This window comes from Macaca thibetana, chromosome 13, assembly GCF_024542745.1.
Source record: "Macaca thibetana thibetana isolate TM-01 chromosome 13, ASM2454274v1, whole genome shotgun sequence".
NCBI classification, from domain to species: Eukaryota; Metazoa; Chordata; class Mammalia; order Primates; family Cercopithecidae; genus Macaca; species Macaca thibetana.
In genome coordinates this window covers 2,418,908-2,433,788 of record NC_065590.1, presented here as the reverse complement: position 1 = coordinate 2,433,788, position 14,881 = coordinate 2,418,908, and the positions used below count along the sequence as shown (strand labels likewise).

Genomic DNA, 14,881 nt, shown 5'->3' with positions numbered 1-14,881 from the left:
ATTCTTCCATTCTTTTTTCAAGATTTTTAGTTTGCGCTGGGTACGTAATTCCTCCTTTAGCTCTGAGAAATTTGATGGACTGAAACCTTCTCTCAACTTGTGAAAGTCATTCTCCATCCAGCTTTGATCCGTTACTGGCGATGAGCTGCGTTCCTTTGGAGGGGGAGATGTGCTCTTATTTTTTGAAGTTTCCAGCTTTTCTGCCCTGCTTTTTCCCCATCTTTGTGGTTTTATCTGCCTATGGTCTTTGATGATGGTGACGAACTTATGGGGTTTTGGTGTGGGTGTCCTTCCTGTTTGTTAGTTTTCCTTCTAACAGTCAGGACCCTCAGCTGTAGGTCTGTTGGAGATTGCTTGAGGTCCACTCCAGACCCTGTTTGCCTGGGTATCAGCAGCAGAGGCTGCAGAAGATAGAATATTGCTGAACAGCGAGTGTACCTGTCTAATTCTTGCTTTGGAAGCTTCATCTCAGGGGTGTACCCCGCCGTGTGAGGTTGGGGTGTCGGTCTGCACATAGTGGGGGATGTCTCCCAGTTAGGCTACTCAGGGGTCAGGGACCCACTTGAGCAGACAGTCTGTCTGTTCTCAGATCTCAACCTCCGTGTTGGGAGATCCACTGCTCTCTTCAAAGCTGTCAGACAGAGTCGTTTGCATCTGCAGAGGTTTCTGCTGCTTTTTGTTTAGCTGTGCCCTGTCCCCAGAGGTGGAGTCTACAGAGACAGGCAGGCCTCCTTGAGCTGCTGTGGGCTCCACCCAGTTGGAGCTTCCCAGCAGCCTTGTTTACCTACTTAAGCCTCAGCAATGGAGGGCGACCCTCTGCTAGCCTTGCTACAGACTGCTGTGCTAGCAATGAGGGAGGCTCCATGGGCGTGGGACCCTCCCGGCCAGGTGTGGGATATAATCTCCTGGTGTGCCGTTTGCTAAGACCCTTGGTAAAGCGCAGTATTGGGGTGGGAGTTACCCGATTTTCCAGGTGTTATGTGTCTCAGTTCCCCTGGCTAGGAAAAGGGATTCCCTTCCCCCTTGTGCTTCCCAGGTGAGGCGATGCCTTGCCCTGCTTCAGCTCTTGCTGGTCGGGCTGCAGTAGCTGACCAGCACCGATTGTCTGGCACTCCCTAGTGAGGTGAACCCGCTACCTCAGTTGAAAATACAGAAATCACCCATCTTCTGTGTCGCTCACGCTGGGAGCTGGAGACTGGAGCTGTTCCTGTTCGGCCATCTTGCTCAGCCCTCTCCAGTGTTCTTATTTTACTATAGTACACATTCTGGTTTGCTTCACAGGAAGAGTGCCCGAGACCTTTATTATGGTCTTTAAAGGTTTAAAGTAAACTCGTTCACGTAAGCTGGTTTAACAGGGCTAGTTAGTTTGCCTAGGGTCAGAAATTTGCACAGTAGAGGCCGGGCGCAGTGGCTCACTCCTGTAATTCCAACACTTTGGGAGGCTGAGATGGGCGGATCATAAGGTCAAGAGATCGAGACCATCCTGGCCAACTTGGTGAAACCCCATCTCTACTGAAAATACAAAAATTAACTGGGCATGGTGGCACACGCCTGTAGTCCCAGCTACTCGGGAGGCTAAGGCAGGAGAGTCGCTTGAACCCAGGAGGCAGATGTTGCAGTGAGCCAAGATCGCACCACTGCACTCCAGCCTGGGCGACAGAGTGAGACTCTGTTTAAAAAAAAAAAGAAAAGAAAAAGAAAAGGAAAGAAAAAAGGAATTTGCACAGCAGGAATATAGAAATTGAATAACCAGAGAGTATTTATTAAATTGCTGTGGCATTTTTGGTTTTTATTTTTATTTTCTGTCGTGCATTTCATTTATACTAAGAAATATTATTTCTTTTGTGTTTTAATTCATTTTTTGATAAAAATATAATCACATGGTTTTTAAAATCTCCGTGTGTGTTGTGTACACTGAACAGTGTTCCTTCCAGTACTGTGTTTTAGACACTTGGTTTACCGTGATGACTGTTGATAGCTGTACCCATTCAGAGACATGTAATGGCCCTAATTCTGTACAGATAGTATAAGGTTAATGTTCATATTAGAGCATAAACAGCTATTTAGATTTCCTTCTGATTTTGATAAAATATTTTCCTGGAAAATTATCCATTTTATCCAACTTTTAAACTTTGCTTTAGGCAGAGGTGGGAAATGCAGGCTCCTGTTCTTTTTGCGATGCTTCCCTCCGATTGCTTTGTGCACGCGTGTGTATTTGTGACTGGCTAGTTAACGGATCTGTTTTCATTTATGATGTTCTAAAAACCTTCTTGGGTGTATTTATTATTTCCTTTTTTGTTTGTTTTCTGATCCATTGATGTCTGCTTTTAACATTATTAATTTTTTCTTCTATTTTAGTTCCATTTTTTACTTTTCAGACATGTTCACCCAAATGCTAACTTATTTTCATTATTTATTTTTTAGATATCGGAATTAATATGCATTTTGCTGCCTGGTGGCAACTGCTTTAATTGGGAGCTTTTTGTTGTTTTAAATTAATGGTGAAATGTTTGGTCATAATTTTTCAGCTGGTGTGTGTGTTTGTGCGTGTGCATACATGTTTATACACACATAGATACGTATAGTTTTTGTTCTGCAGAATTTCCCCTTTTTGTCTTATTACTTTGGGTAGTTATTGTGCTGGTTCATCTTTAAGGATCATCATTGGAGATGAAGTTTTCCCTAGGCTGCTGGTTTACGGAGGATGAGGTGACAGAGTAGTGTTCCAGACGACTCTGCCTTTCCTTCTGCCACGCAGTTGGGCCGCTTCCTGCAAATACTGCTAGCCTGTGCAGCTCTTCATGTTGCCTCTGGTTATGACGACTAAACTGGATCCCTTTGGAGTTTAAGAATTTGGGCTATTAATACCTTAAAATAAAGTTTGCAGTTTTTGCATTAGGTTCTCATAGATAATTGTAAATGATTTCCAGGAGGGAAAGTGGGAAGTACTGTCAGTGCTGTGTTCCCACCCAAACTCTGTGTAAGTAGCTGAGTCTGTTCTAGTTAAGACAGCTTAGTCTGCCTTCAACCAAGGTTTAGTTACCTGATGTTTTTGAACTCTTTTTCTGTCCCAAAGCACCTGAAGAGTACAACAGCCATAGAAACAATACAAACTCTTTTAGTTGCCTGTTAATCATATTTTTTTTTAAAGGCAAAAGGGTACATTTCATTTTAAGTATTCTTTTACTTACTGAACAAGTGTCCATTGAAGTACCAAAATGAGGAAGGTACTGGAAGAGACTAAAACTCTTTAAAGGCCAGACACGGTGACTCCTGCCTGTAATCCCAATGACGTTGGGAGGCTGAGGCAGGAGGATCACTTGAATCCAGGAGTTGTAGACCAGCCTGCGCAACAGAGCAAGACTCTATCTCTAAAAAAATGTTTTTTAATTATCCAGGCATTGTGGTATATACCTGTAGTCCCAGCTACTCAGGAGGTTGAGGTGGGAGGATCACTTCAGCTCAGAAGTTCAAGGCTTCAGTGAGCTGTGATCAAGCTACTGCATCCAGTTTGGGTGACAGAGACCTTATCTCAAAAAAAAAATCGTTAAAAACCCATTAGGTAATAAATTTTGGCCCCAAATTAAAGTCTAGCAGTACACTAGAATGTTAATATTTAATGTCATTAGCTTTATTTTTCTGCTTTTTGAAAAAAAATTATTAGTTATACATGTACATGGCTACAGTGGCCAATAGTTCTACAAAGCTGGTTAAAATAGTCGCCTGTTTTCATTCCCCCACCCATTCCCCAGCCCCTATTTTCTTTGCTTTCCCTTCTCCATTTCCTCGTCTTCTGGGTCCTTTTAGGTAGCAAGTAAAGTAAAAAAAACTCTCTGTGACTTTCTCTATCGTTTTTCTGCATTCTATTTTATTAGTTTTTCACTCTAATCTTATTAGCTTTATTCTGCTGCTTTTAGTTTGGCTTACTCTTCTTTTTCTGGATTTTTAAGGTGATTGGGTAGATTATTGGTTGGAAGGCTTTCTTCTTTTCTAATATAGCCAGTTTAAAGCTATAACTTTGCCTCTAAGTACCACTTTGGCTGCATCCCATAAATTTTGATCTGTCATGTTTTCATTTTCATTCAGATCAAAATACTTTCTGATCCTCTTATAATCTCTTCTTTGACCCATGAGTTATTTAGAAAAGTGTTTAAATTTTTTTTACCCATTTGAGGATTTCCAAAATTTTCTTCGTTTGTTGGTTTGTAATTTAACTACTTCATAGTCAGAGAATACATACTTTGCATGATTTCAGTCCTTTAAAATTTATCAATACTTGTTTCTGACCTAGTGTATGGGCTGTCCTGGACAGTGTTTCATGTGTTCTTAAAAAGAATGAATTCTGCTGTTATCCAGTAAAGTGCCTTCCCTCCCTTCCTCCCTCCTATCTTCCCTTCTCTTCCCTTCCCTTCCTTTCTCTTCCCTTCCCTTCCCTTCCCTCCCTTCCCTTCCCTTCCCTTCCCTCCCTTTCCTTCCCTTTCCTTTCCTTTCCTTTCCTTTCTTTTTTCCTTTCTTTCTTCCTTCCTTCTTTCCTTCCACAATCATCTATCTAATCTATCATTTGTCTGTCTAATCTATCTGTCCATCTAATCTATTTATTATTTTAGAGATGGAATCTTGCTCTGTCACCCAGGCTAGAGTACAGTGTTGTGATCATAACTTACTGTAACCTTGAGCTCCTGGGCTCAAGCAATTCTCCCACCTTGACCTCCCAAAGCACTGAAATTACAGGCATGAGCCACCATGCCTTTCCATGGCTAATTGTTTTAGTTTTAGTTTTTAATTTTTGTCTCACTATGTGGCAGTGGCTGGTCTTGAACTCCTGAGCTCAAGCAATCTTCCTGCCCTGGCCTCCTGAGTAGCTAGAAGTGTCTTTCTATAGATATATATTAGAATCAAGTTGGTTGATAGTGTTCAGGTGTTCTATATACTTGCTAATTATCTGTCTAGTTTTTTAATCTGTCTAGCTTCTATTCTTGATTTTAAATGCTAGATTTATTGTATTGGTATATCAGTAGTATTTTGGCCTGTAATTTTTCAGCAGCTAGATTTAAAACTGTTTATGCATTGGTTGTAAATCATACAAACTGGCTGGGCATGGTGGCTCATGCCTCTAATCCCAGTACTTTGGGAGACTTGAGTGGGAGGATTGCTTAAGCCCAGGAGCTTGGGATCAGCCCGGGCAACATAGCAAGACCTCATCTGTACACAAAATAAAAATGTAGCCAGGCATGGTGGTGCACACCTGTGGTCCCAACTACTTGGGAGGCTGAGGTGGGAGGATCACTTGAGCCCAGGAATTCCAGGCTGCAGTGAACTATGATCACTCATGCCACTGCACTCCAACCTGGGTGACAGAGCAAGACTATGTTTCTTAAAAAAAGAAAAATCATACAAACTACTATAGGAAAGAAATTGTATGTGTGTGTGTGTGTGTGTGTGTGTGTGTGTATGAACAATATTCCGTAAAGTTTGCTTGTAATTCAATAAACATTTACAAGCAAATAATTTGCTTGTAATTCAATACATATTTTTACAAGCCTCTGCCCACTGAAACTTATGTAGAAGGACAAGAAAGAAAACCCCGAAATATGTAATATGTTAGGTGAATGTTAGATGATAATGAGTGCTGTGGAGGATAAATCAGTACATAAGAAAAGAGGCTTTGAGTTGCCCAGGGAGGGTAGACAGGACATTTGGGCAAAAGCCTGAGGGATTTAAGAGTTGGACAATCCAAGCAGAGGAACTGTATGTGCAAAGGCCCTGTGGCAAGAGCATTGCTTGGCACCTTTTGCCAAACAGCAAGCCTATATGGCTTGAATAGAGAAGGTGGGGGGCTCAGTAGCAGGAGGCAGAGAAGGGTGGAGTGGGCCAGATCACATAGGATGCTACAGGCCATTGCAAGAACTTGGCTTTTACTCTAAGTCATTAGGGCTGGCAAACTTTTTTTAAAGGACCAATAATAAATATTTTAGGCTTTGGGAGTCGTACAGTCTCTGTTGGAACTATTCAGCTTTGCCATTTTAGCTTGAAAACAGCCATACACAATACATGAACGAGTGGGGTTGAGTTTCAATAACATTTTACTGCAGGCGGATCTGTTTTGCCAATCCTGACCCTAATTTAGATGGAAAGTCATTTGAGAGTTTTTAATAGAAAAGACACTTTACTAACCCTTTTTTTTAAAAAGAAAAAAAGTATTTAAAACGACTTTTTATTCTGAAATAATTTTAGATTTATAGAAAGTTGCAAAAATTATAGAGGGTATCTCCTTCACTCAGCTTGCTCTGATGTTAACAACTTACATAGCCATATCATAGTTATCAAAACCAGGAAATTAACACTGGTATAATACTCAACCAAACTATAGACTTTACCTGAGTTTCATGTTTTTCTGCCTGGGTTTGCCTTTCTGTTCCAGCATGCACTACGGAACACCACACTGCAGTTAGTGGTTCTCATGCCTTAGCTTCCTGCTGTCCATGACAACTCCTCAGTATGTTTGCGTCTTTCATGAACTTGGACAAATTTGTTGGGTACTGGTCAGTTATTTTGTAAAATGTCTCAGTTTGGATTTATCTGCTATTTTCTCATGATTCTATTTTGGCTATGCATTTTTGGCAAGAATAATATGAGTTAACCTTTTTAAAAAGGATCCTACCATCTGCTTTGGTAAGGGCAAAAGAAAGGAGACTAGTTAGAAAGCTGTTGCCATAATCGAGGTGAGGCCTGGACTGAGAGACTGTTCATGGAGGTGATCAGAGATGGGTAGATGATGAACATCTTTTGAACTAAATGGTTTCTTATAAAAAGTGAGAACCACTGCTATAGCATCAACATACTATTAAGGACAAAGCTCCAATTAATAAATAAAATAGCCCTTTTAATGTTTTCTGTTTAGTTTTGTACATTTGAATAGAAATATATATCAAATTTAGGCTTAAATGTTAAATCTTCAGACAGATTTTCTCTGAATGTAATGTTGAAATAGATCATCTCTGTGTTTCCTCTATTATTGCATTCTATTTTTGTAACACAATATTCAGTTATATATATACATCCATATGTGTACATATTTTTGTTTGCTTATGAACTGCTTCTCTCACCAGTTTTAAGTTCTACAAGCAGAAATCTTCTTTATATACCAACCTATACTCAGAGCTTGATAATATGGATATGGTAGATCCATGTGTGTATCCCGCATGGATACAGTGTATATAGCCATCCATTTCTTTTCTCCACATTCTTCCTAATACTTGTTATCTCTTGTCTTTTTGACAGTTAGCCATCCTGACAGATGTGATGATATCTGATTGTGGTTTTAATTTGCATTTCCTTAATGATTAGCAGTGTTGAGCATTTTTCATGTGTCTGTTGGCCATTTGTATGTCTTCTTTTGGGAAATGTCTATTCAGATCCCTTGCCTATTTTTCCAGTGTTTTTTCTTACTCTTGAGCTGTTTGAGTTCCTTACATACTTTGGATATTAACTTCTTATCAGATGTGCAGCATGCAGATATTTTCTCCTAACCCACAGGTTATCAGGCATGTTGTTAATTATCTGCTTTGCCATGTAGAAGAGTGTTAGTTAGATGTGATCCTATTTGTCTATTTTTGTTCTTGTTGCCTGAGCTTTTGGGGTCATATCCAAAAAACCATTGCCCAGGCCAGTGTCGTGTAGTTTTTCTCCTATGTTTTCTTCTGGTAGTTTGAGAGTCTTCTTTTGTTTTCATTCCATTTTGAGTTGATTTGTATATTTGGTGTGAGTTGAAGGTCCACTTTCATTCATCTGTATGTGGATATCCAGTTTTCTCAGCACCATTTACTAAAGAAACTTTTTTCATTGCGTGTTCTTGGCACCTTTGCCAAAAATCAACTGACCATACATACATGGGTTCATTTCTAGGCTCTATATTCTATTCCATTGGCCACTGTGTCTGTTTTTAAAAAATCAATACCATACTGTTTACATTACTGTAGCTTCATAGTATAGTTTGAAATTAATAAGGTGTGTTGCCATCAGCTTTATTGTTTTTCCTCATGATTAACTTGGCTATTCGTTGTTGTGTGTGTGTGTGTGTGTGTGTGTGTGTGTGTGTGTGGTTATATATGAATTTTAGGATTTTTTCCCATTTCTGAGAAAAATGTCATTAAATTTTTTGATAGGGATTACATTGAATCTGTAGATCACTTTGGGTAATATGGACATTTAAATGATATTAATTCTTCCAATCCATGAACACAAGATATCTTTCTATTTATTTGTGTGTTCTTCAAATTATTTCATCAACATTTTATAATTTTTGGTGTCTACTTCTTTCACTTCCTTGGTTAAATTTTTTCCTAAGTATTTTTTTTGGTAGCTATACTAAATGGGATTATTCTCTTGATTTCTTTTTCAGATAGTTCATTGTTAGTATATAGAAATGTTACCGATGTTTGTATATTGATTTTGTATCCACAACTTTACTGTATTTATTACTTCTAACAGTTTTTTAGTGGAAACGTTAGGGTTTTCTGTAAGTGTGAGTTGATCATGTCATCAGCAAACAGTGACTTCAGCAAACACTTCTTCTTTTTCTATTTAGATGCCTTTTATTTCTTTCTCCTGGCTAATTAGTGTGTCAGGGACCTCTAGTATTATGTTGAATAGAAGTGTTGAGAGTGTGCTTCCCTGTCTTGTTCCAGATATTCAAGGAAAAGCTTTAATTTTTTACCATGCAGTGTAACATTAGTTGTTGGTCTTTCATATATATGGCTTTCTTGTGTTGAAGTGCATTCCTTCTGTACCTAGGTTGGTGAGAACTTTTTCATAATGAAAGCATGTTGAATTTTGTCCAGTGTATTTTCTGCATCTAATGAGATGATCGTATGGTTTCTGTCCTTTATTTTGTTAATGTGAGTTATCACATTCATTGATTTGTATATGTTGGACCATTCTTGGATCCCAGGGATAAGTCCCACTTGATCATGGTGAATGATCCTTTTAATGTGTAGCTGAATGCTAGTATTTTGTTGAGGATTTTTGCGTGTATGTTCACCACAAATATTGGCCTATAATTTTCTTATAATGTCTTCATATGGCTTTGGTGTCAGAGTGGCACTGGCCTCATTAAGAAGAGTTTGGAAGTATTCCCTCCTCTTCCACATTTTTGAAATAGTTTGAGAAGGATTGTTATTTGTTCTTCTTCCCTCCTAGAACTGCTTTTGTTAAATTTGTAATTTGTGTAAAGTGACACAAATTACAGTTGTTTAAGTGAATCTTTTACTGCATACATTAACTAGAAGGCAGCATAGGATTTTGTGTAGTAGTACACATGGATTACTTTGTTTTGTAAATTTTATTACACATTACGTAACAAATCTAAGTTCACATAAGTTTATTCTTCTTAGTTCCCCTCTTGGACAGCCTGCCAGAGACCTGGAACTGGTGTTATTCACCTTTGTATTCCTGTTTCCTTAGGTGGACAAATTATTGTCCTTCATTAAATGCTTATCGAATTGAATTTCAGGTTGTTAAACACAGTGAAGTTCGTAAAAACCATGCTTGTTCATATTCTTCAAAGTTATAGATTAATGAGTACTCACTGGTCAAATTTGTGAATGATAATTTATTTAAAAAGAAATCACTAATGTTTGGACTTCTATAGAGGAAGTACAAAGAGCTTTGAGCTATATTCCAATTGTGTCTCCATAGTTTGTTAAGAGTTTGAAGGATGTGGTCTCATGAAACTATTTTACTCATGAGTTGTTAGACTGAACAACAAAAATTAGAATTACTTTCAATTACAGAAATTAAAATACTTTTTTCAGAAAACCTGTTATAAAAACTTTTTCTAATTTGATGGTTTTATAATTTCCAGGATTAAGCTATACCTTTTTTGTTTGTTTTTCTCAAGTATTAAGTATTTTGACAGTCTTTATAAGATAGATGATATTTTATATATCATTGAGTCTTTTAACAATTGAGCATTTTTATGAGTTATTGCTGTATTTAAAATGGATAGGTAGGTGTATTAGTCCATTTTCACGCTGCTGATAAAGACATACCCAAGACTGGGTAATTTATAAAGAAAAATGGACTCACAGTTCTGCATGGCTGGGAAGGCCTCACAATCATGGCAGACGGCAAAAGGCAAGTCTTCCATGGCAACAGACAAGAGAGAAAATGAGAATCAAGTGAAAGGGGAAACCTCTTACAAAAACCATCAGATGCCGGGCGCGGTGGCTCACGCCTGTAATCCCAGCACTTTGGGAGGCCGAGACGGGCGGATCACGAGGTCAGGAGATCGAGACCATCCTGGCTAACACGGTGAAACCCCGTCTCTACTAAAAAATACAAAAAACTAGCCGGGCGAGGTGGCGGGCGCCTGTAGTCCCAGCTACTCAGGAGGCTGAGGCAGGAGAATGGCGTGAACCCGGGAGGCGGAGCTTGCAGTGAGCTGAGATCCGGCCACCGCACTCCAGCCTGGGTGACAGAGCGAGACTCCGCAAAAAACAAAAAACCATCAGATCTTGTAAGACTTACTCACTATCACAAGAACAGTGTGGGGGAAGCCGCCCCCATGATTCAGCTGTCTCAACAGGGTCCCGCCCACAACACATGGGAATTATGGAAGCTACAATTCAAGATGAGACTTGGGTGGGGGCACAGCCAAACCAGATTAGTAGGGCTCTGGCTGGCTCAAAAATATGGCCATGGCCCTGCAACCCAGCCTGCCATGTCCCTGGCCTAGTTGTCCCTTGGGCTTCCTGGGGTCCTTGAAGGGGCAAGGATCTGGAGTTAGGAGGAGGATGGTGTCTGGACACACACACTGGAGAAATAATGCTTATAATTATTTACATTTGCCCATCACCTGTGCTCCACCCTGTTAATCAGTCTTTTTTTTTTTTTTTTTTTTTTGCAATGTTTAGAACATTTTATTAAAGTACAAAATTGTTGGAATTTAGCTAATAGAAAAACATAGTAAATATTTACAAAAACACTGATAACATCACTCAAGTCACACACATGTAACAATGTAGACAGGTCTTAACAAAGTTTACAAATTGAAATTATGGAGATTTCCCAAAATAAATCTAATAGCTCATTGCTGAGCATGGTTATCAATATAACATTTAAGATCTTGGAGCAAATGTTGTCCCCAAGTCTTCTGTAGTCCAGTGCCCCTTAAAATTGGTTTCTCTCTTTGGGAGATTCAGACTGAGAGGCAGCCAGAGGGGACAGGTCAAGAGCTGAAATAATCACCTAACTAGTCTAATTTTCTTCATTCTATTGACTGTGTCAAGTTATAGACACAGCCAAACTGTTTTCCTTCAGCCTCTGATGATTTGAGAAGATGAAGAACATGAGCAATTTCTCATTGCTTAAAGAAAAACTTAGCACATGAGAGGCTGAGTGTAGAGTATCTATACTAGAACCATAAAGTTCTGTCTGATGGTAAATTATGTATAAAACTAAGATAAAACAGAATTATGCTCTATCTCATATTTACTGAAAGTAGGAAAGGAGGAAGAGTGACACTTTTAAATCAAACTGCTCTAGTTTTAGCACAGTGGATGGTTAATAAACACACTGCTTTATGCTGAAGTGACCAGATAACTATTTCTACAGTTCAGAATAACTTAAAATCAGGTTTTAAAGACCAAAGAAAGCAGACTCAAAACACTGACAAAGCAGAGAAGAAAACAATGCCCATGAGATGGTCACTATTTAGACAGTATTATAAAAAGCTAAAGAACACTTGGGCTTTACTTCACTTTCATGGTCTTGTACTAAAAACACCTTCCCCAAACTAAATTCAGAGGGGAGGAAGTTAAGAGCTTCAGGTAACTTTAAAACCCGTCTTGGGCTCAGTAAGATAATTACTTAAAATAATCACCTCACGTTTTAAAACAGATCATCTTCATCTGACTCTTCCAGGTACTTTATAGGTTTCTTTGCCCACACAGATTTTGCCCGAGAAGCCACAGCTGAGTCAAAGTCCATATGGAAGTCATCACTCTCCCCCCTGGATTTCTTGCTTGTGACTGCTTTCGAAACAATTTTCTCAAAATTAGAGTCAGAATCATCAGAAGTGGATGGCTTCCTTTTGCGGCAAATCTTGGTTTTGGCAGGATCAGGCTTTTGAGAGATACCAGAATTCAAGGCTGGTTCCCTTTTAGCTCCTTTAGGGGCAGCCCTTTTTTTGGCACCGGTAGTGGAGGTGGAAGACTGACTTTTTGCTGCTGTCTTCTTCACTGTCACATTCTTTTTAGGAACTGTGTTTGTAATTTCAGTTTCATTTGGGAAATGTGTAGCAGGAGGGCTTGAAGACAGTGGTACACTGCCCTTAGCATCATCAGCTTCAAGGTCTGACATAGCACTTTTCTGTGGTTTCAGATCTTTGTTAGTAAGTTTTGGGGAAGTTTTGGTCTTGGGTGGACTAGCATCTGATACAGCTATCCTAGAAAGTGGTTTCTCCTGTCTTCTCGAATTTACCAGGGAACTGAGGCCCAGAGAGGCCTAGCAGCTCTCCCAAGGCTGTCCAGCTGGTAAGAGGCAAAGCTGGAATTTTCACTTTGGCCCAATTCCATGGTCTTTGATATAGCATCAGAGACAGACTCAGTTTACCTCTTAGAAGAGAAGAGCTAATGGTGTTTATCTCTGTTAGACCCCTGGGAGCCAGAGCCCTGGAACAAGCCAATTCTTGCTGTTGAATGTCACCTCTTCCAGGCAGCCTCTTCTGATGCTTCTACCCTCCAGGCTGGGTTAGGTCTGAACTTGGTTGAAAATGTCTGTTTAAAACATACTTGCCATGCTTAGACTTGTTCACTGCAGTGGTTCCAGCCTGGCCTAGAGTAGGCATTCGATAAATGTTTGTGAAATGTGAATATGTGATTCATTAAAAGAATAAATAAAGTAAATTTAATAAGTATTAGAATTTTGACTTGTTCATAATTTAAAAATACACAGATCTGATAAATGTTTATTTCTAACTGAAGTGCTCTTGATTCAGTTCTCAGTGTCAGTGTAATAATATATATATAGTGTAATAACAGCAGCTTTTTATTACATAGTTTTATCACTTAATCTCATAATCTCTAAGATGTTTCCTTTTTTAATAGAATAGGAAATTGAAACTCAGAGAAATGACTTACTTTAGAGCACACAGTTAAGTAGCTACAGAGGCAAATCTTGAATCTAGGGTTTATGATTCCAAGTTAGAAAAATCTTTCTTCATATCATGCAGCATCTGTCACTAATACTGTTCACTATAGTTTGGATGTTTTGATAGAAGTAGAAATAGTTTTTGTGCTCAGTTTTCGTAGTGAATGCAACACAGACAATTAAAAATAATAACGTCAATATCTGCTTATTTTATCAGCAAGTGCTCAATGACATTCCATAATACAATAGAACAATGCAGAAATGCAAATATAATCAATTGTCTAAAAATTTAATATATGTTTTTAATGAATGTTTTTATCATTCATTTAATTTTGAGTTCAGTATAAACAGTTAAATAAAAACATAAAAACTTGAATGTAGATACATTTTTTTTCTTTCCCAGACAGATACTGATTATGTACATGGTGTTGTAGCCAACCTGGAGAAAGAGTAAGTTCTTCTTAATTATAAACATAAGAATATTTTGGTTACTGTTATCTCTTGGGTTTCTTGCTAAAAGAAAATGCCTTCCCTGATAGTTCATTTCTCTGTGGAGTTCATTGTTTACTAGATCACCTCTGATTGGTATTTTATATTGTCATAAAGTAGGTGCATATATATCCAGTTATGTGATGGGATAAATTGGTGTATTTCATTATAGAAAAGACTTGAATGACCTATGTATGTAACACTATTAAATAACAGTCTTTAATCTTGAAGACAATGAATACACAGAGAGTCATATGAGATTAAATCTTTCACACTGTATCTACCAGGCAAGATTTTTCTGCTCTCAGGGTAGATATTTATGTAGTAATTTCAGACCTCAATTTTAAACTATGTCTTAATCTGTTCTCTTCTGCAAAGATTGAGTAGCAGTTCACTATGAGCAAGGCACATGGTAGGTAACAGAGGGGAAGCTTAGTAAGTTTCAGATATTATTTTTTATAATATTGCCTTAATTATGTAATAAAATTAATCTTGCTATGAATTTCTTCATTAAATTGTATCTGTTTTTTGACCCTAAAAGACATACCTTCTACTTAAAAAGAAAAGACCAAAAAGAAGCAACAATCATTTGCTAACCCTACATTTAATATAATGTGACTCCTTGTCCATCAAAATGTTAAAATTGAATATTTTTAAAAATTATGCGTAGTTCAGGATTAAATTGCTATTTGTTTGATTTTCCTGAAGTACTGAGTTTCTTGGAAGTCCTCATAGAAACACAATTTGGCGTAGACTTCTTAAGTAAAGGAACAGAGCAGTGATGATTGGCCCCCTTTCCCACTGACCTCAGGGGCAAGTCTGGGCTTATGCAAGGATTCTATTGATTTACATCTTCCTCAGTGTGTAGAAAACCAAGCTCAGACAAAAAGCACAGTTAAACACTAAGAACATTTGTGCAAAGGCAGGCAGTCGCACTAGCATTTTGTGGAGATTTGCAAAAATGAATCAAGGGAGAATGCAAATGCAAAATAAATTACCATTCGGTCAGTACAGACTAATTAAAAAACTTTAGAAAGGGTTCTGAACCTCAGCGCAGTGAACATTTTGGGCCAGATGATTTTTTGTTGTGGGGGCTGCCCTGTGCATTGTAGAATGTGGGACAGGATCCCTAGTGTCCACCCACCAGGTGTCAGTAGTGCTGATCACAGCTGTAGCAATCAGAACGTCTTCAGACACTGCTAAATGTCCTCCCAGAGGCAGAGTCACCCCCAGTTGAGAAACG

General features: G+C 38.6%; 2 protein-coding genes across 4 annotated transcripts in view; both read left to right on the top strand.

Moving 5' to 3' along the window:
- LOC126934347 (cytochrome c oxidase assembly factor 5) overlaps nt 1-14,881 on the top strand; it is a 521,053-nt gene that overhangs the window by 442,587 nt on the left and 63,585 nt on the right. The gene's annotated exons all lie outside the window — the stretch shown is intronic.
- The window catches only part of MGAT4A (alpha-1,3-mannosyl-glycoprotein 4-beta-N-acetylglucosaminyltransferase A), a 126,783-nt gene that overhangs the window by 77,143 nt on the left and 34,759 nt on the right, over nt 1-14,881 (top strand). For all 3 annotated transcript variants that reach the window (XM_050755119.1, XM_050755118.1, XM_050755120.1), the window contains exon 6: nt 13,553-13,599. In XM_050755119.1, the coding sequence (XP_050611076.1) occupies nt 13,553-13,599 (47 nt within the window). The remainder of the gene's footprint in view (nt 1-13,552; nt 13,600-14,881) is intronic.